At 42.2% G+C, this 22447-nt stretch overlaps 1 protein-coding gene across 2 annotated transcripts in view; it reads right to left on the bottom strand.

Moving 5' to 3' along the window:
- Positions 1-21945, bottom strand: part of FLVCR2 (FLVCR choline and putative heme transporter 2) — a 49110-nt gene extending 27165 nt beyond the window's left edge. For both annotated transcript variants that reach the window (XM_063117885.1, XM_063117884.1), the window contains exons 1-3: positions 21251-21945; positions 4493-4634; positions 3267-3407 (exon numbers count right to left, since the gene is read on the bottom strand). In XM_063117885.1, the coding sequence (XP_062973955.1) occupies positions 3267-3407; positions 4493-4634; positions 21251-21844 (877 nt within the window). In that variant the 5' untranslated portion in view covers positions 21845-21945. The remainder of the gene's footprint in view (positions 1-3266; positions 3408-4492; positions 4635-21250) is intronic.
- Positions 21946-22447: the final 502 nt, after the last annotated feature.

The following is a 22447-nucleotide window of genomic DNA, read 5'->3' as shown; positions in this document are numbered from 1 at the left end:
CACAGCAGTATCTGGCTGCAGACCTCTTAAACAGGGATTTACTTTCGAGTTTAAAAAAAGTAAAACCCTCCTTCTACATTATCCAAAACATATGAAATATTTGGATAACTCTTTGCATGCCTCACACACCTTATCTGTGTAGAGAGGTTGAAAGTCAAGGATGACTTGGGAAACAGATTTTTTTAAAAGAGTCTTTCTCAAGAACTATAGACAGAAAAGACTAAACATACCTGCTAGCTGCCAGTATCAGGATCATTAAATGCCCTAGATGTGAGAAATTCTCTCAGGAAGATCCATTTTCATCCTATTGGAATTACTTTAGTTAGTAAATGATCCCTACTTCTTTCTTCCAAATTTCATTCCACTGAATTACAGCAAAACAGAGAGAGAGAGAGAGAGAGAGAGAGAGAAAGAGAGAGAGAGAAACTAACTTACACACAAAGACTTTCTGTCTGAAAGCTGTGTGTCTCCATTTCCTCAATGGAATTCAGAAGTAGAACAATACTGGGACTGTCTCTAGCAACTAATTGTGATGCTTAGAGCAGCAGAGATGGCTGAACAGAGATGAGGAAAGACACTGCAGTACCGAACCTGAATGGATGAGGAAAAGCAGGTACACCCTGCATAACGGCTTCTAGTACAAGATGTCTATCACACTGGCCACGGGGGAAAAACCAAAGGAATCCCTACATGTCTTTCAGCTATGGAGCCAAATCATCCAATCATTCATTTGACTACATGACAGAACTAGAGCCAAATCTCTCAGAGCAATGCAAGACATCTCTTTACAGTGTCTTTACAACACTGCTTGCCCCTTTCCTTAAAAAAAAAAAGTGGTTGCCATAGCAGACTGGACAGAACCCCTAAACAAGAGACATATTGGTCTTTTTCTCTCCTTATATTATGCATACAGAACTACACTGGGTGTTGTTGTTTTAAAAAAGTAGAGAAATAGAACACAACAATCAATTCACTCTTTCTCCACTGGGGTCCATAACCCAGAAAGCAAGACTTCTGCTGAGCAGAGTAGATACGTTTTCACAGATATCAACAAAATTCCTCTGAGTTAAGATACATCCTCAAAACAGATTTCTTCAGGGTTCAAATGCACTAATCCTTTGCTTATGATCCAAGGCAGAACAGGGAAGTTACAAGGTCAACAATTGTTGGGGCAGTCTACATAAGGGAAGGTGAGTGATACAATACACCAGAACAAGGAAGAAGAGGGCAAGTGTTGGAATAAACAACCACCAAAAATGCTATAAGGCACGTAACTGTATTTATGTTATATACATAAACCAACATCATATGTGTATTTAATTCTGCAATGAATGAATAATGTACTTTGCATATATAGACAAAAGTATGATCACATGAGTTTTATCTCAAGTGGAATTCAATGTACCAAATTTAAGAAGAAGAACAAACAATAAAACCATGGACAAATATGAAATTCAACAGGCATTACACAGATTACTCTTGCCTTCCTGGCTATTTAGAGCGCAACTTAGTATAATGGCTTTTTGCATGTAATGACAACCCATTGATTCAAAACTGATGTTTGCTGTGCATGAGCAGACATGCTGTCTGCAGTGCGCCTGCCTCTTCTGCTTTATTGCACAACCCACAATCAACTTTCCTTCGCAGGTTGTACAGTGTGATGTCTGAACCTGGATCAATGGGTTGTTTAAAGGCTAAACAACCCAACGCTTAACCTAACAAGAAGCCATGGGTTTTTAAAACAACAACAACAACAACAACAATAATAATTGTTACCCACCTCTCCCTCTGGATCAAGGCGGGGTACAACACAAATGCAAACTCAATAAAATACATATAACTAATTAAAACATTTAAAATGAATACATTATTAAAAGCAGCAAATTATTAAAAGACATCTTAAAATTCAACTGGGTAGGCCTGCCGGAAGAGATCAGTCTTTATGGCTTTCTTAAATTCTGGAAGACTGTTAAGTTGACGTGCGAACCAGGTCAATAAATAAGAGACTGCCCATAATTTAGTAGTGGAGCACATGATTTGTATACTGAAAGCATTTCCAACTAAAAGGACCTCAGGTGGTAGACAGTTCAGATACAAATTCAGAACGAAAGTTAGAAATAGGGCCAGTAAGGCAACAGAGAGACAGTTGTTAAAAGTATAGAAGAAATGAACAGAAGAGAAACTCAAAACAAAGAGAAGCAGGGAAGGAGAAAAAGATACTGAAAACAGCAGATGGAAAATGACAGCTGGAAGGAAAGAGAAGACCAGCACCACCATTTAGCTAGTAGAACCAGATGCATGCAAACAAGAACAAGAAAAGGGTTACAGGGGTAACTGTATCAGAGGGAGTCATCTAGGTCTTGCTCAGAATTAAGCAAGATCATCCATGCAGACCTGCAACATTTGTGTGTGTGTTATGTTTTTAAATTTTGCATACTGTTTTTAATGTTTGTAAACCACCCAGAGAGCTTCGGCAATGGGACAGGATAGAAATGTAAATGATAGTAACAACAACAGGGAGAAAGGTGGATTTATTACCAGAAGAACAACAAAAATAAAAACGTGCTGCAAATGTTAAGAAATCCACCTGCAGCAGAATAAGATATAGAAATAAAATCTAAATGGGAAAAATGCAGGAAGTTGGGTCAGGATTGGGGGAGATATCCTCAGTTACCAATAACAGAAGGGGAGGGGAGGAAGATAGCAGAGGAGGGGGGAACCAACTGACTAAACAGAGGGGAATAAACACACACACACACACACACACACACACACACACAAAATGCATTACCAGCGATAGACATACTGGAAGACAAGAAGAAAAATGAAGAAAAATACACACCCCAAAAAGGTAGATGCAAACCTTGCAGAAGTCAGACAGTGTCTTCTATCCAGACTAAGTGCAGGAAGATTTGTACTTAATAAAAGGTATATGGTTTCGTACAGGACAGGAAAGGGAGCACAAATTCATACAAAACTATGAGATGTGGTGTTGACTGTGCCACATTCCCAAAACAATTATCAGCAGCAGACTGCCTTGAGGTAAATTGAATACTGAGGTGTGTTTAAAGCAGAATTTTTAGTTTGATTTGGAATGTTCCCCTAATTTTTATTAATGAATGTCTTATTATGAAAGGAGTTACTGCTTTATGCTATCTTGAGAGTACTGTATAACATAAGTATGGCCTAAGAATTCTATATATAAAATAAAATAAATCAAAGATCTGCCATGTTGGATGATCCTGACAAGCAGAGAAGGATCTTACCATAAGTGACTATCAGCAGCACAAAGTTGACATTGCGAAACAGTCGGATAATAGACTGAAGATAGGAATACTCCTCATGTGCTGCTGAGTGGATCAAGGCCTGAGCCCGGCTTGGAGGATATGGAGGCTTTTCTTGGAACACTGAAGGAAAAAGCACAGAACCAGAAATCAGTAACAGAGGAATGAGTCTAAGGGAAAGTCACAGAGACACTAGCAGAGAACCTTGTGGGATAAATGGGTTCACTGATGTTTTAAATCACAAGCTGCAAAGTTTCCTCATGTATTATACAGGTGAACAGAATGCTGGGAGTTGTAAGACTTTTTTTCTGTATAAGTATGCATAAGATTGTGCTTTAAGAGCCTAAGTGACATGCAAATCAGAAGAGACTGAACTAGGTATCAGCTTAGTATTTTAGGACCAAATTAGATGTAATATTATTTTCTAAGGTTGCCACTTAAGCATTGTGAAAAAAGGAGAATGAAAGAGGTAGTATTTGATTGTACTAATATAGATGCAAATTTAGAAATATATACTGCAATTTAGAGTGTAATCCTATGCGTATTTAGACAGGGGGGGGAATTACAATTCCCAGCATTCCCCCGCCAGGGAATGCTAGGAGTAGTAGGATTTTTTTCTGTCTAAATATGCGTAAGATTGCACCCTTAAATATAAATAAAATACAAGTCGGGAAGGTATGACCAGATGATCTGTTTGCCTGTTCAATCTACTGTCCAGGTACTAACTGTTGATGAGCAATTTCAAGGCCCACTCTCCCTTCTTATAATTTTTTGTGTTTAAACCAGAGGAATTTCTCCCACCAGCTTTAATCTTGCATCAGTATAGATCAGGGTTAGGCAACTCACAGGGGTCGGGGGCTACATACACTATCAATATTCACCATGGTTAATGCTAACCAAGGTTTGAAGCTGGCTAGAAAACCCCAGTTAGGAGGGAACATTGTAACGCTAATCATAGGTATGCATTTTTAGCCCACAGGTATCTGTACCAGATTACAAAAAATGAAAAGTGGAAAGCAGCTGTAAGACAAGAAGAAAAATATCTGGTACATACTACAGTCATCTCTATGGATAATACTATTCGCAGACACTATAGATTTACAGGGAACAGGTGTCAAAGAGAGAAATGCATGCTCCGAGAATTCAGTGACCTGATTCGTATGCTCAGTCTTCAACTCCGTTTTAAATATTTTCATTTTTTAACTTACCAAAGATAACAAGGATGAAGAGTGCTGTGGCCACAGCTGCAGTCATAAAAAACATGATGCCAATATGGTGGGCCAGTTCATCCTTCCCAGGAACATTGGGAACCAGAATTGGAGGGAGGAGGAAACCCACTGCAATGCCAAGCTAGACGGGGTGGGTGGGGGTGGAAAGACACAGAAAAGGCGGGGGGAAGAAGAAAAAATCATCAGATGGAGTTTAACATCTTCCAAACATGTGAACTTTTCTTTATTAGAGAACTGCTAAGAAAGAAGTCATTTCAAATAATATCATCTTACATTTTACCCAAAGGGAAAAGAAGTGATTGTTGAATTGCCCTTTCTCCTCATGGTAGCAACATTAATACATCCTATATGGCAGGGGTGACCAGAAAGTAGATCTGGATCTATTGGTAGATCTCTGGTTTACTTGCAGTTGATTGACAAGGATTTTTGGACTCTTAGTAGCAGCAACAAAATAACAGCTCCCACCCTGTCCTAAATTATGCTGCTGAAATGAAGTAAGTTTGGGGTAACCAGGAGTGGATTTATATGTGGAAGGACTGTGAATTCCATTATGTTCTGGTACTCAAAACAATTTCCTGGGCTCAGACTTCTTTAATTCGAAGTGCAAGTCTTTTGCATCATGCTCCAATTGGTGTATCTCGGGGTTCTAGTAAAAAGAAACAAAATAGATCCCACAAGCTTGACATCTGACCAACCTTGCTATATGGCCTCTGAATTTTACAGCTATTATTCTATCTATGCCATCCTTCAGTAGCTAAAGCCAGGTTCCACAAGGTAAGCTGGAGAGCTATCGACAAATATCCAAACACTTCCCTATGTCTAAACATCCTAAAGCATGGATGCTTCTACTAGGCCCAAGCATCTATTATATATAGACCTTAAAAGGCACTGACACAATACCCATGTGAATTTTAAAAAATTGAACATATATCTGCTTACTTGTGCAAGAGCCAGATCAGCATATAGAGGCCTACATCACACAAACAGATGATAAATGATAGGTCATGAACAACAGTAAAAATGCATGTGCAAAGAAGCGCTTTTGACTTTTGAAGCAAAGCCTACATCCTTCCAACGAAGGGCTAAGTGAACAAAAATATTTTGCGTCATTTCCTAAAAGTCGCAAGGTCAGTTTCTGTCTGGACTTTCTTAGATTGTCCCTGAAAGGGCCCTCCTATGAAGTCTTAGATTTTGCACAGCAAAAGAATTTCTAACAAGACCTGTTCAACAAATCTGAAACAGCTAGCAAAGAGAATATGTGGAGGGGCCAATTTCTTAGGTATGGTACTGACCCTGTAAGCCACTGTGCTTAAGCCACTGAGGTTAGGTATGGTACTGACACTGTGGCTAAGCCACAGCAGTTACGTATTTTGAGCTAAACATTATGGCTTAGCGTGTCATGGGAATCATGACTTAGTGTGCCATGTGAACCATTCATAGCCATGGGGGCTAAATAACCATAGTTTAAACAGGCTCACTAGCCCTTTACTGCAAAGGAGTTATTGGCTTAACCATGGTGTAGTGTGTTGTATATAATCTGAACCACGTGGCAACAGAGCTGCAATATCAATGGAAGCGTCCAATTTGAGAATACCAGCTTGCCCGGGTATCATATTTTCTCAGGAGTTGCTAATTCTATCTGTCATCAATTACATTATTGAGTCAATGGAAGAAACAAGAGAGATTATTATTTCCTTTTCATTCTACCATGACCTGTTCAGGTAAGATGGGAAAATTTGGGGACACAGTGAGCCTTTAAAAAGGCAAACAGAACAAAGTTAACAGCAGATAACTCCATTCTAGTTTTTTAAAAAAAGATTCTGTCAGTGAGCAGACAATGGAACAAAAGATGCCTAACAATCCACAAAAGAGACAGAACGAATTTTACAAAATCCGTACATCTCTAGGACTAACCATAGTCAGTAGCCACAGAATGTTAAGTTTCACTTGGAAAAGAAAAGCCGGAATGGCCAGCTGGCGGAGAGCATACCTGGCTCGTTGAACAGGACCAACTCACTATTAAGGGACTAGAATACATTGCCAAATTGTGTTGCAGATAGCAGTTGCTTTATCAAACTCTAGACGTCTTGTGAAGGAAAGCAGAATAAAAAAATCCTATTCCATCTCCTCAGTACAAACTCTCAACTCTTGGACTGTTGTGTAGGCTGCATGGCAGCATCGTGCTTACATTGTAGGAGGGAGAATCAAAGCTTGCATTTCTACCCAGAAGACTATTCCAGCTATGTTGATTTAGGGAACTGTGTCTTGGTTGGTCACTACCAACTCTGCAGGCTTCAGTTTAAATATGGAACCAGACTGCTTGCTTTTATGGTTTCCTTTCCACGAATAGCTACATTGCTTCTGTCTCTTAGTATTACAAACTGTTTCACAATACAGAACTGAAGCACAAATGAAAATCATTAAACTGAAATATAAAATAGCCCTTCTGAAATTCTGAGATAAACATTATGTCATGTTTGACCTTTAAGGTACAAACGTGTTCCTGTGGTGGAACCAAAAATACTAAGTAAAACTAGAAATCATTAACTCCCACAATGTTTGTTGGAGGTCTTCATTTGCCAGGCACTGCCCTGAAACCCTTTCCTACATCATAGTGATCCACATGTTAAGGAATTTGGAAGGGATCAAACCCACTCAGTTGATTTATATTAGGGGTGGGCAACCTTTGTCCCTAGGACCGTATGTGGCCCTTCAACTAATTTCATGTGGCCCACAGACTAATTTCAAAAGTTCTCTGCATGCAATCAGTTGAGACCTCTGGCAAGAGTGATCTGTCCCTTTCCTGGCAGTCCGCTGCATAGAAAAATGGGTTGACCTGCCCACTTTTGCCTCTGGCCCTGCCCACCACTGGCTATGACCCCACCTACTGCTGGCATGCAGCCCCCAACAGAATAGCTATGAGGGAATGTTGCCCTCAACAGGAAAAAAGATGCCTACTACCCTTGATTTATACAGATGAGAGATCCACACTTAAAGATTATAGTCCAATGCAACACATATCCTGCTTCAGTGGGCAGCCCAATGAAGGGAAGCTTCCAAGATTTTGCCTAAATCTGATTTCAATAATCTTGTAAAACAATCCTATATGCAAGTGGGTAGGTATATCTATTTTGTAGTTCAGAAATAAATTCAAGAGGTAAATGTCTTGTCCAAAGGTAGGTGGGTGGAGTAGAGGTTTTATGGCACCTAGGCTATGTTGCAGAAGAGAGCGTAAGCAGCCATCTCATAAGGCAGCCATATGTCCTCTTTTACAGGGGACAGTCCTCTTTTTGAAAGACTGCCAGAGGACTGTCTTCTGTTTTGAAGGTGTCCTTTATTTAAAGGGCTTTTCAGTTCTGTATAAAGAAAAATAAAACATCAGAAAGAAGAGCTGGGCCTTGATGTTACTCAGCAGCAGCACCTGGACAGCAGGCTGAGCAAGGTACACAGGACACCTGCTCAGAGTCTTCTGCGCTATGCTGAGATGTACTGTATTTCTATTTGAATTAAAGTAATTATTTAAATTTGCAGCCAAGCATATACATGAACGGATGCAAATTTTACACATATCGGTGTCCTCATTTTTGGTGATGCATGCCCTCCTTTTTGGAAGGGGTCATTTTGTGTATCAGAAGAACAGGTCTGAAGTTGGGGCTACTTTCCTTGCTGCTTGGGGCATTTGGCTGATCTACCGACAACATATCCGAAATTCAATGCCAGCCACTTTCTCCCAGTGTACAACAGTAAGTCAGAGGAAACCTGAAGTATAAACATCCCTCTTGGTATCTCTTCTGCTTACAATCTCTTGACCTCCAGACAGAAGCATTCAACCGGTGCTTACACTGTTGGATAAAAGCAATTTAATCAAAATTCTTCCCTATCAAGATGGGTAATTTTGCATTTACACCTAGTTCAGAGACAAGACTCAGATTTAGTTCCTTCCATTGGCAGAAAAGCAACTATTTCACATTTCAAGACAAAGTTTATGTTCACACTTGGTTCCAAGAGCATCTTTTACATTTTAGTACTTTGTGAATATTGTTAAAATGAGGAATAAAGCAGCAGACAAAAGCATCATCAATGCTGCTTTTTCACTGCATTTTACAGATGGAGGCAATACAAGAACATGCTTAAGGATCACTTCTGAAAGTATAGGAAGACATTACAGGGGATATGGAAAAATTGTTAAAGGAGAAAAAATTATCTTGGTTAGAATATGGGCAATTAGAACAATGGAATAAAAAGTGGATTAAAGATAATAGAGTTTGTAGAAAGATGACGAAGTTTGAAGAGTTAATAGTAAATAAGGAAAAAGGAAAAGGAGGTAGTATAGTTTTAAAAGGGTTAATGAGTGAAATGTATAAAATATTGTTAGAAAAGGAGTTTAGAGAGAACTCAGAGAAAATGGTATGGGAGTCAGATTTGAAGGTACAAATAGGGCGACAGAGATGGGAGGGACTATGGAAACAAAGAGTGTTGAGAAGTTTATCAGTGAGAATAAAGGAGAACTATTTTAAAATTTTATGGAGGTGGTACCTAACCCCGATTAGACTTAATAAGATAAATGATCAGCATTCAGCAAATTGTTGGAGAGGTTGTGGGGAAAAAGGAACGTATTTACATATGTGGTGGCAATGCAAATATGTACAAAGATTATGGAAGATGGTGTTTTCAAAAATTGAAGAAACAGTGGGAATGAAAATAGAACAAACACCAAAGATTGCATTGCTGTCACTATTTGAAGATATAAAGTGTGGAAAAGAAACTATAGAGCTGATATCGAGTTTGCTGGTTGCAGCAAGATTGATGGTAGCTAGGAACTGGAAGATTCAAGGGGAATATTCTATTGAAGAATGGTACAAAGAAGTATGGGATATAGCCATTAATGATAAACTGACATGTAATATTAAGTGGAGAAAAGGCGTAACTAAAATAAATGAGTTTGAAGGAATCTAGAAACAGTTCCTAATATTTGTATTTACTAAGGGAAGTGGGAAACCGCCAGCAGAAGAAACGATCAGATTTTGGACTGAGGAATAGATCCCGAGGTGGGGGGTGCACTTTTATGTTAAGAATGATTATGTTGTAGTATGATAATGTATAGGTAATACTTATTCAACATATATGTACTCAACATTTATTCAATATGTATGTAGCAGTTGTTTGATGTTTCTTTTTTTTATTAATATTATTATTGTAATGTTGTATGTTTATATAGTGTAGAAAATAAATAAAAATTATTAAAAAAAAAAAAGGAAGACATTACAGTTTAGCAACCACTTTCCCTTTCAGTTGTGCCTCCTAGAATGATGGCTGTGCAGATTTTCCAGGAAACATTGTGCCCATAATTAAAATGTGTCTGACATGTCTATCAAAGGAAAAGGAATTGACAAGCTTTGCCAGGCCTTTCGGGGTTTTTGGAAGGAAATCAATGCAAAAGGCAAGAGACCATCATTTCTCTTTACACGTGGTGCACATAGCCTTCCTTGGCATCCTTTAGTACTCTGCCTTAGGCCGGTATATGCTAACAAGGATAGGCTGCCATAGATGATGGGATATAATATTCTTCCATTGCCATTAAACAGCTTGTCTGCCTATTCTTCATCAAAGTGCACGGACCACTAATTCAGAAATTGTGACTCCTTGCAGGCTATCATTCACTGTCAAGCATCCATGCCAAGAGGCGAACATACAACAACAGAAATCAGAGGCATTCTGAAGCCCACTTGACTTAACACAGAGAGAGTGTACATCTTTGGAGATCCTTTTGGAGCTCTTTGCAGTCCCCTTTTTAATACATTATTTGTATCATCCTGGAAAAGAGTATAGCTGGCTGGCACCCTGAACAGAGACACTGCACATGTTGTTACCTTTAAGCCAGACTGACATCCTTTTTAAAATAATAATAATAATCCTGAATTCCTTTTTTTCTTAACAGTGAAATCCTATCCATGGGATAGGAGGGGCTGTGGCTCAGAGGTAGAGCATCTGCTTTGCATGCAAAAAGTCCCAGATTCAATCTCCGACATCTCCAGTTAGGGCAGGAAATATTCCTGCCTTAAAACCCTGGAGCACTGCTGCCAACACTACTGGGCTAGATAGACCCATGATCTGACCACAGTATAAAGCAACTCCCCTATGTTCCTATGCTTACTTGGAAATATGCCACTTTACTAAATGGAGCTACTCCTAGGTAAGTGGAGATAGGATTGCAGCCCGTGTCTAATTTCTATTGGATAAGAGGACAGACTCCAGAAATTTTACTCTGTACAGCACCATGTACATTGATGGTGCTATATAAAAAAATAAAATAATAATAATAATAATAATAATAAATGAACTGAGTTTGTGCAGAGAGAATGGTTAGTCAGCTAACAGTATATGAGCAAACACTACTGAGGTCAAAGAGACACTCCAGAAGAAAAAGTATGAACAGAGCACACCATAAGTGGAAGTGGAATACATTTCATAGTTTCATCATATTGTGAAATAAATATGTCCAACCTGCTAATGCCCAGAAACCTGCTGACGAGAACAAGTGACCCATGCCCAATGCTATTCATCTAAAAAGCAGAGGAGAATAGGGTGGCCACTCATAAATAATCCCCAACTCATCCAAAAAGAGAGGACAAAAGAGAGCACAGTTTTGCACAGGATTTGTGTGTGTACCTATAGTATATATAGTATTTCTATTTAAATATGTACGATCTCTCAAATATTGGGGAAGACCATGACCAGGTGACTTGAGTGCCTGCTCAGTCTGCTGTCCAGGTGCTGACTGTGGACAAGTAACTCCATGCACCGCCCTGCTCTCCCTTCTTACGGTTATCTTTAAACCAAACTATTATTTTATTTATTTTTATTTATTTATTGCACTTATATACCGCTCCCATAGCCAGGGCTCTCTGGGCGGTTTACAGAAATTCTAAAATTAAGATAAAAACAAGTATACAAAATTTAAAATTCTAAAACACAGGATATACACACGTAAAGCATTAAAAACCGTTAAAAAAAACTAAATATGTGGGTGATTAAGATGTGCCACCATATGCCTGGGCAAAGAGGAAAGTCTTAACCTGGCGCCGGAAAGATAGCAGCATTGGTGCCAGGTGAGCCTCGTCAGGGAGATCATTCCATAGTCTGGTGGCCACCACCGAAAAGGCCCTGTCCCTCATTGCCACACTCCGAGCCTCTCTCAGAGTAGGCACCCAGAGGAGGACCTTAGGTGTTGAACGTAGTGACCGCGTATAATCAAGTTGGGAGAGGCGTTCCATCAGGTATTGTGGTCCCAAGCCGTGTAAGGCTTTATAGGTCAAAACCAGCACCTTGAATTGGGCTCGGAAACATACAGGCAGCCAGTACAAGCGGACCAGAGCAGGTGTTACATGGTCGAACCTTCTGGTTCCTGAAATCAATCTGGCCGCTGCATTTTGCACGAGCTGCAGCTTCCAAACCGTCTTCAAAGGCAGCCCTACGTAGAGTGCATTGCTGTAATCTAACTTGGAGGTTACCAGAGCATGGACAACTGAAGCCAGGTTATCCCTGTCTAGATAGGGGCGTAGCTGGGCCACCAACCGGAGTTTGTAGAAGGCACTCCGTGCCACTGAGGTCACCTGAGCCTCAAGTGACAATGATGGATCTAAAAGAACCCCCAAGCTACGAACCTGCTCCTTCGGGGTGAGTGCAATCCCATCCAAAACCGGTAGAACACACCCCTATCCTGTCAGCGGAGTCACCTACTAACAGCATCTTAGTCTTGTCTGGATTGAGTTTCAGTTTATTAGCCCTCATCCCGTCCATTGTCGCAGCCAGGCACCGGTTCAACACATCCACAGCCTCTCCTGCTGAAGATGAAAAGGAGAAATAGAGCTGTGTGACGTCAGCATACTGATGACAGCACACTCCAAAGGTCCGGATGACTGCACCCAGCGGCTTCATGTAAATATTAAATAACATGGGGGACAAAAACGACCCCTGCAGGACCCCATACTTGAGAGTCCAAGGGGCCGAGTAATGTTCCCCAAGCACCATCTTCTGTATCCGACCCGCCAAATAAGAGCGGAACCACTGCAGAGCAGTACCTCCCACTCCCAGCTCAGTGAGTCATCCCAGAAGGATACCATGGTCAATGGTATCGACAGCCGCTGAGAGGTCGAGGAGAATCAACAGAGTCACACTCCCTCTCCTGTCTTTCTTCCGACATAGTTCAGGACTAGACAGCCCTTCAAAGAAAGGACACCTTCAAATAGAGAACACCCCTCCAACAAGCCTTCATACAGAGGTCTGTCTTCTGAAAAACAGAACATATGGCCACCCAAGAAGAGAACATCTTCATCACACAGGAATTGCTGGCTACACATCACACAAGGGCAGAAGATACATGAACACGTCCCTCAGCGATGGCAAAGAGCTACAAACACTGAAATGCCAGTTTCTGACTAATCCTGCACCAAAACAGTTCTTTTGACTCTATCTATTTATTTTATTTATTTATTACATTTATATCCCGCCTTTTTTCCTCCAAGGAACCCAAGGCATCATACATAATCCTCCTCCTCTCCATGTTATCCTCACAACAACCCTGTGAGGTAGGCTGGGCTAAGAGTCTGTGACTGGCCCAAAGTCACCCAGTGAGTTTCCATGGCCGAGTGGGGCCTAGAACCTGGATCTCCCGACTCCCAGTCCGACACTCTAGCCACTACACTACACTGGTCTCTATTGTTCCTGTCTGCCACGTGGAAGGCCAGGAGGCTTGAGAGACAGGAGCTCCTGGTACGTGTGGGCTGTGGGGAGTGGGTGTGCTGCCGCCATAAATGCACCTAATCCCCAATATAAGCACAGTGCTGATAGGCCCATACTAAGAGCTAGCGGCTGCTATTCAGAAGCTGGTATGCAAGCACAAGTTATTTATGTCTCGCTGTTGCTTAACTTCACCTCAGGCTCACATCTAGTTTTGTAAACCTAGTCATTTATATAGAAGCCACATCTCTGCCAGGCTACAACACGCCCTTTACTTTGGCCCCAGAACCTTCGAAGCAGTTTGAGGCCAACGGCAAAGTGTGGAGCAATTCTTGTAATTAGAATATTCCATTCAACCACACAGTGAAATGGGGAAGAAACCCTGCAGGAGGATTGAGGTGTGTCACAAAGGCCATATGGTCTCCTTGCCATCTCAGATAAAAGCCTTGTCTGCTCTAAGCAAAACAGTTTGAGGGTGGGCGAGGCTCCGGGGGCTTCTTCAGACTCAACTCCCTGTCTTTCCCACCCATGCACCTCCTCTTCCTCTCCCCACTCCATCCCCCAATCCACAGGAAAGAAAACATCAACTTTGGCAGAAGCGCCATCTCCCACTCACTGTGCAACATTGCCAAACTAATATTATGAACACTAGTTTATTTTATTTATAATATTTATATATACACCAATCCCCACTCAAAATTTTGGAGCGATGTACAAGATAAAATAAAATAAAAACAGAATAAAAACACATCAAAATATTTTTTTAAAAAACAGCAAAATGCAAAGTGAACTGGCTGGTCGTTAAGGGAAAGCTTCCTGGAACAATTACATTTTCAGGAAGTGCTGGAAGGAATACAAAGTTGGTGCCTGCCTGACCTCCACAGGCAGGGAATTCTGAGCTTCTTACATTGGCTGCCTGTATGTTTCCGAAACAATTCAAGGTGCTGGTTTTAACCTATAAAGCCTTACACAGCTTTGGAACACATTACCTGACAGAATGCCTTTCCCATCATGAAACTCCCCGAACACTATGTTCAACATCTAAGGTCCTCCTCCGGGTGCCTACTCCAAGGGAAGCTCGGAGGGTGGCAACAAGAGAGAAGGCTTTCTCTGTGGTGGCCCCCCAACTGTGGAACAATCTCCCTGACAAGGCCCACCTGGCGCTAACATTGTCATCTTTTCAGTGATAGGTTAAGACTTTTCTCTTCTCCCAGGCATTTAGCAATACGTAATGAGCCTGGGTCTGGTTTTTCGTCTCATCGTTTCTAAAGTTGTTAAAGTGGTTTTAATTGTATGCGCATTTTGTATATTTTTGTGGTTTTTAATTTTTGTATATTGTTTTTAAATGTTTTATCTTATGTAAACCTCCCAGAGAGCTTTGGCTATGGGGCGGTATACAAATGCAATAAATAATAAAATAAAATAATGACCTCTATGTCCTGACAGCTTGATAGGGGAGAAAGCACTCTGTTAGCCTTGCTGCCCCTTTAAATCAGCATGGAGCACCTTCTCTTTGCTGTCAGCTTGCTGTCAAGCTTCTGTCCCGTCACTGCAAGCAAATTCCTCTTGGCTTTGGCATTCTTGCCTCTATTCCCAAGGATGCCAAAGCAACACCTGCCCCCAACTCAGAGCCCCTTGCGGTTCATAAAAAGCATTTGAACATGTCCGCAGCCTCCACAGTCAGCATCCCAGAGCTGATGAACTTGCCCCAGTTCCCCATCCAATAGCGACAGAGCACTTTGTATCCAATTAGAATAAACCAGAAAAGACTGGTTTCCCCCAGATGAGATTTTTACAGCCCCATCACCCTGCCACGATCATCGAATTCTGCAGGAGGTCCAAATGTTGTCATCTTCCACATATAACCCTCCTGTGTTTTCACACTGCTTCTTCCATCTTGTCTCTCACCACAGAAAATCCATTAAGAAGAAAAAGATGGAATAGCTGCAAAATGTCTTCTTTTGGGTAGCACCAGTTTTCTTAAATAAGAAAGAATGATCCGTGGATAAGGGACGAGAAAAACAGCAAGTTGCATGGCAAATTCCAGTTTGTAGCCATGCTTCCTGAACACCATTCCAACTCCAGCCCCTGGTTGGTTTCTGACTTCACTTTTAGATTTTGCATCTGGTTAATTTGACACCAGAGCCACTTTGGAAAGCCACCTGGCACAAGTCAAACACACTGGGTCACAGCAACCAATCTAAAACAAACTAGTCAACAAGTCCACATAAAGAAGAAAACTACAATAGCAGACAGTGTGTTTCTCTGAATGTATTTAGAGCACAGGTGAAGGGAGAGGGCTACATAAGCCTAAGGTCAGGGGTAGGCCATGGGGGTGCATGCAGGGTCTAATGTGCCCCCGTATACCTTGCTTAAAGCCCACCAATGTTCCCTACACCTCCCACTTTTTTTTTAAGAGAAATTACACCCTTCTTTTACTGGCAGCTGGATTGCTGTGCAATAGGTTTCTGGTGGTACTGAAAATTGTGGGTTCAAAGGAGTTGTTTAGCGTGTTGGAGCACTGACCACACCTTGGTTACTTATCCTTTACCATGCCTTCCACAGCAGCCACCCAGCGATGATGTCCAGGACTTAAATTGCCAAATGTGCCCATGGCCCCAAACAGCTGACAACCCCTGCCTTAGGTAAATGATCAGCTGTTATATCAGCATTCTGTGATAAAGCTGGGGTCTCTGCAGAAATAGTCCAGTGTGCCACTCCTAACACACCAAATCTTTTATTACAGGATCCCATCCAAACTTTTTGTCACATAGGAGGGACTCACTGAACCAAAAGTAAAATCCCCAAGCCTTCTATGTCTAGTGTCCCTAAGGTCATGTCAGTAACATACCCACAATATCCCCTTTAACCCAGTGTTTGCATTCTGGTCCTCTTACGTTTAAGGCAGAGTTACTTAAGTGGAAATTAGGAAGGCAGAATGAGTCCCACAGAGTCCTCTTGCGACATTGTGTTCCAAGGAAGTATATATTAGTTTAACCAACTAAGAAGCAGAAGTGGGGATTACCCAATATCAGGCAAACAAGCTATTTGAAGAACCTTTAGAAAAGAGGTGAGGAACCTGTGTCCTTCCAGATGTTAGACTTAAACTGCAACCGCCAGCAGCTCCAGCCAGCATGGGGGTAGTGGGTTGTTGTCCAACAACAAAGGCTCCCCCACCCCTAAGAATGTTTGTAACTAGAATCTGTCTTGAGCGAAGAGTTGGAAAGAGACACCAACTTCATTTAAACTAAGCAGTCATGCAAGGTCTTGCAGAAAGAGACTCTGGGCTCATCCGATGCAAATTTTTTTTTAAAAAAATCCAGTCATCGTGGAGATGTGTTCAAGCAGCACACACAATCCCCAAAGTAAACATGCTGCTCAGATGTCAGCATCCACTGCACACACACCCATCTGCACAGCTGTGGACCACTATATCAGCATGTTTCCAGTGCATCGCTATCTGCAGTGCATTATGTAGCAGCTGCAACAAACTTCACAAAGTGTCAGCTCTTGTTACAGTGATGGAACTGACTTCTGCTTCTGGCAAGGTAGGGATCCCACACTCAAACTCAGTGGAGTAAAAGTCTCCATGGTTGAGTTCCCCCAGTTGACATACTAAAGTGCGTGTCTGTCCAGACCAGGATGGGCAAAACGTAGGCTGCATGCAGCCCCTGCTGCCCCCTACTACAGTGTGTGTGTGGGAGGGGGAGGAAATAATCATGTAGATGAGTTCATGCAGCCCACATAGACCCCAGATTCATAGTGGTGGCAAAAAATACACCACATAAATTTGGCTCCAAAAACCAGCAGCAAACCATTATATAATACAAGTAGTCAAATTTATATTTTTAAGCCAAATTTGGCTATTGTAGCATTCCATAGCAGTTAGCCACCATACATTAGTGACAAACCAGTGCCAATATGCTCCGGGAGTGGTCAAAAACGCCCCCCCCAGACCTCCCAAAGTTGCCCATCCCTGGTCTAGACACAAAACTTACAGAGGATCTGTTCAGCTGCTTACTCAGTATTCAAAGACCAGCTCAAATGGATTTTGCAAAGTTAGGTGCCTTTGTTATGAAGAGCCACTCAAAACATATCAGAGGCATTTGCAAGAGGTTCTCCTTAGGTATAAGCAACCAGTTTCAATTCATGAGACTCATGCACTGCCCTCCTCTCAAATGTGTACACCCAATAATGTTTAGACAGGAAATGCTTGCTTCCTGTGACACTGACTTCTGTTTACTACGCTCATCATTATGCACATTGCTCCGGAGAGCTCAGAACTCATGAAGTCCTGAAACCAGCAGCATGTTTTGAGCAAGGTCAGCGTTAGGCTGCCTCAGGTATTGAGCTGTGTATTACAGAAGTGAAGCCTGAACTACAAGCGATGGATGCTTCAACAACTCCACACCAATGGTGGGAAGAGTCTCACTGCTGAGCATTTCCTGAAGACATACAGGAGCCAAACGGCAATGTATTTTGGTCTATCATATTCAGCTCACGTAGCAGAAACTACAGTAATATCCTGACTTTTGGAAATAAAACAAGATCATTAATGGTCAGAGTATATATCAGCAGTAATATTCCCTAGCACAACAGCTATTTTTAATTTTTGTGAACCGCCCAGAGAGCTCCGGCTATTGGGCGGTATAGAAATGTAAAAAATAAATAAACAGCTGAAAGTAACATGCTTTATAAGGGGAGAAGGTTGAGGAAGAGAAAAAGAGGGAGAGATTTTCAGGTAAAGGGGAACCCTCATGCCAGCCATCAGTTGCAATGAATCTCTACATTCAAGTTATTGCAGAGTCGCAGGTGTTTATCCAATTAGAAACACTTAGCGTGCTATATAGGATGACCAAATGACAGGAAAAACCCAGATCTGTCAGGATTTCTGATGACAAATCCAGGAAGGGGGATTATGAAATTTGAAGAAAAATCCGGATTTTTCCCATCCTCCCCACCCAAAGGGCAGCTCTAATTTAATGGGAATTAACAAAAATGCTTACAGCTCCGCCATTTTTAAAGATAAAAGAGATGAAACTTGGTACCATGATAGCTCTTAGGTAGGGCTTTAGCCATGCCAAATTTGAAGCAGTTCCGTTCCTCTGTTGATTTTTAGGAATTTTTTAAAGTTTGAGGTTTTTTTTTAAAAAAAACATCACTTTTAAAGGTAAAGAGATGAAACTTGGCATCATGATAGCTCTTAAGTAGGGCTTTAGCCTTGCCAAGTTTGAAGCACATCTGTTCATCCAATAATTTTAATGATTTTTTTTTAAGTTTGAGGTTTTAAAATTATTATTTTTAGAACTGTCATATTTAAAGGGAAAGAGATGAAACTTGGCACTATGATAGCTCTTAAATAGGGCTTTAGCCAAGCCAAGTTTAAAGCACATCCTTTCACCTGTTGATTTTTAAGGAATTTTTTAAAGTTTGAGGTTATATAATTCATTTTTTAAAAAAACCGCTGGAGCCATATCCTTCAAACTCGAAGGCTATGTTCAGGTGGGCACACCCCCTGGTGATTGACATGCCCCGTGTAGCCAGACATGTTTGTGGGCACGCCCTCTTGGGGGCCAACCATGTTGACCTCCTTTTTGGTTTCCAAAATATGGCCACCCTACCATGGAAGCAAGTTTCACTGAAATCAATGGAACATTCAAAGACTCATAAAGTTTACATTCAAGTAAACATTTAAATTTTCTAGAGGAGTAGCTCTGTTAGTCTGTTGCAACAAAAACAACAAAGAGCATCCCTGTGGCACCACAAAGAGGAACAGATTATTAGTCTTTTGGGAGAGGAAGGGTAGTTGCATGCTCTGACATTTAAAATTAAGGCCTTGGTTTCATAAGTGAAGCAAACCACTTCTAAGGTAGAAGAACTTGGCTAGTCCAACTTAATCAAGATAATGGCAGCTGTGTGTGGGAATCGCCTTTGATCCAGTAGAATCAGAGTTTGTGAGTATCCTGGGGGCAGGACAGAGAACATTAAACACTTCCGCCACACGCACAAACATTTACCAGAGAGAATTGTACTTTTATGTACACTTACAAATCTGTTATGTCCCCTGCTCAGCAAGCTGCAGCGATTGCTTATCTGATAGCAAAGCCCACTTTGAAAGAAGGGGCGGAAGTGTTTAGATTCACTGTCGGTATCATGAGAGAGCTATCTGGGAAACCGGCTGATGCTGAATAGGGGGCGCTTAATGCCATTCTGAGTTTACGCCATTTGGCAGGACAACCAGGGAATTAGCAGCAGGCATAACCCAGCATCCCTAGCATGAGTCAAATGGCATCAGAATCCAGGTGTTCTCTGCACCTTCCAAAGCACAACAGGAACAAAACAACAAATATCCATAGCACTAGAATATGAAATACCTGGGGGGCAGCTAGGGAACTTTAGATCTTGGTCCCATTGGAGAGGGGGGAGCTTTAGACAGCTATGTGCATTACTTTAGTTGTGAAGCACACAACTAGCATTTTTTCTCTCCCAAACTTCTCAATCCCATGCTTTGCAATTGCATCTCCATGCCTGATAGAACGTTAGGGAGAAAGGGGGGGAACTCTCTGTTTGCTAAGCCCAATTAAAAAGAAGAAAGAGGCACTTTAACCGAACATGTTTAATTGTGCATTTTAAAATTCACATAAATCATAGCACCATAATGACAACATGAATAAAATGGAGTTTGCATCTACTGCTCTAAACACATTTACTTGGGAAGAAGCACCATTCTGTTGTAGAAAGGAATAATACATATTTTAAGTAAAACAATAAAATGAACATCTGTACCATGTACATGCCCAGCTAGCTACCTTGGAAGTATAAAATGCTTAAAATAAGGATGCTGTGATGACCAGAGTCATGTTGGCCGAGTTGCTGTTTCTTACTGCCCCTATCATCTGGTTGGTCACTGAGGGGGAGGTGAGAATGGGGGCACTGGAGTGCTGGGCCCTGGACACCAGCCATGAGGTCCAGATGTAGCTGTATCACTAGAAATTCTGTGTAACTACCGCTCCCCCTGCTCGTTTGGAAACCAGACTAAGATATGCTGTTTAAAGCAATATTTTCTCAACTCGCTCAAACTCTCATTCAGCAAGAAGAGTTCTATACACACATTATGCAGAGCATTTCTACCACAGAGTTACATTAATATTGGCCCAACCTAATATTAAATTTAATATTAAATCACCCCAAAGTCTCCTCTTTTCAGCATGCTTCGCCATTTCTATTTCATACTTAGACTAGTACCACAAACCTACACCCAGTTCTCCAAGTCATCTTCCTTGCTCTTTTCACACACACTAATATGACAGTATCTTTCAAGTGGAAAAAAGTGCCTTTTATAAAGCAAATGGCTGTCTGCAGGCATCTGCTCAGAGTTCAGTGTATTCCCAGATTTATTTATTTAAAACATTTATATCCCACTCTATAACAATAAGATCTCAGGGCGGTGTACAGATAAAAGCATACGGTATAAATATACACAGCTAAAAACAAATGAAACCATAAACCAAGTTAAAACAATATATAATTTAAAAGCAGTAAAATTATTAAAACAATCTGCCAGCTTAGTGAATTCAACCATTAAAAGCTTTGTTAAAAAGCCATGTTTTCACTAAGCGCCGTAATAAAATCAGCGTTGGCGCCAGTTGGGCCTCCAAGGGGAGGGCATTCCACAGTCGGGTAGAATGATGATCTTACCACCGAAGACTGAGATTCTAGCGCTTACATTTGTGAATCCCAAAGTGTGCCACATTTTTTCCTGTTGTGTCTGCTTCATAGACATCTCTCTTCTCATTGTATCAATACTTCAGATAACATTACACTCCATTGGTTTTTGTTTTCCTAAACTTCCCTGAGCTTTTCTGCTAGTTTGTTGTCAAGAACGTGCAACTTCCCCACTCAAAAAGTTACCATCACTTCCTCTCTCATTTTACAGTGCTATCCTATACATGCCTACTCAGCAGGAAGTCATTTACACCTGGATATTTCGCTTCCTACCTGGTTGCCAAAGACAGCAATTGAACAGGCACTGGAGACCTCGCGGGGCCCAAACCAGACCGAAGCAATGCGGGAGGGCATGCCCAGGATGAAGACTTGAGCCAGCGAGCAGATGATCTGCCCCAGGACAGTGACTGGGAAGAGGTTGGGTTTCATGCTGCCGATCTTCACCCAGGCCCCCAGGCAATTGAGAGCAGAGCCGGCCAGGGCAATGAGGCGCAGACCCTTCTTGTCAAGGAGCCAGGCCACAGGGAAAAGCAGCGGGATGTAGACGATCATGTAGCACATGGAGAGCCAGTCGATCGCAAAGGAGGACACGTCGTAGAACTTGGTAAAGATGAGGTTGATGCTCCCGTACTGGATCCATTGGAAAGCATTGCAGAAGGAATAGGAGCTGAAGAGGAAGACGATGACCCAGCGGCGCCAGGTGAGGCGCACCTCCGGCAGGGAGTCCGGGACAGCCCCGTTGGGGGCTCCTGCTTCCACGAGTCCTGGCTTCACCCCTTGAAGCAGGTCGGGCCCCTCTTCATAGCCCACCCCCCTCTCCCCGAACTCCGGCCCTCCGCTCACCATCGCCTCCAAGGAAGAGGGCATCCGATGGACTCCGAGGACTTGCTGCCCCGCCTGCTGCTTTCACTCGGCGACTGCCAGCCCTTGCTTCACAGGTGTCCCTAGCCGCCCGGCTCATCCCTCTTCCTCATGTCCACGCCGCTTTTCGCAACATATATATTTTTGCCTGCCCAGCACGTGACGATTACTCTCCGCCTAGAGAGACACGTCGGCCAGAATTCGCCCGGCCGCCCCGCGTTTGGATTAGCTACCTGGCCGCCCCCTACCACGCCCCTCAGATCGCGGATTGGCTGTCTATGCCCCGCCCCACACAGCTGCTCCCTATTACTATGGAAACTCCGATTTCCTCTCTCTCAGTCCCGCGAAAAAGCGAGAGGGAGAGCAGGGATCCGCTGTTTGTTAGCCAGCCGCCGCCGCCGCCCCGCCCCCCAGCGGCGCTGCCAGCGCGGCGTAAAAGTCCGTAAGCATCGGGGATCCGGGAACCGCCCACTGTCTCGTGTAGCCTCCAAGTCGACCCTTCCGTTCCCTGTTCCTAGCATGGAGCCAAGAGCACAGGGTCCGTTTTCCCGGGGTCCACGTTCGTTTGGTTTCGTTTGTAAGGTTATTCTGGTAGTCGGTCGAGGGAGA

The sequence above is a fragment of the Elgaria multicarinata genome, chromosome 2, assembly GCF_023053635.1.
Source record: "Elgaria multicarinata webbii isolate HBS135686 ecotype San Diego chromosome 2, rElgMul1.1.pri, whole genome shotgun sequence".
In the NCBI taxonomy this organism is placed as follows: Eukaryota; Metazoa; Chordata; class Lepidosauria; order Squamata; family Anguidae; genus Elgaria; species Elgaria multicarinata.
This window is presented reverse-complemented; position numbering and strand designations above follow the sequence as displayed.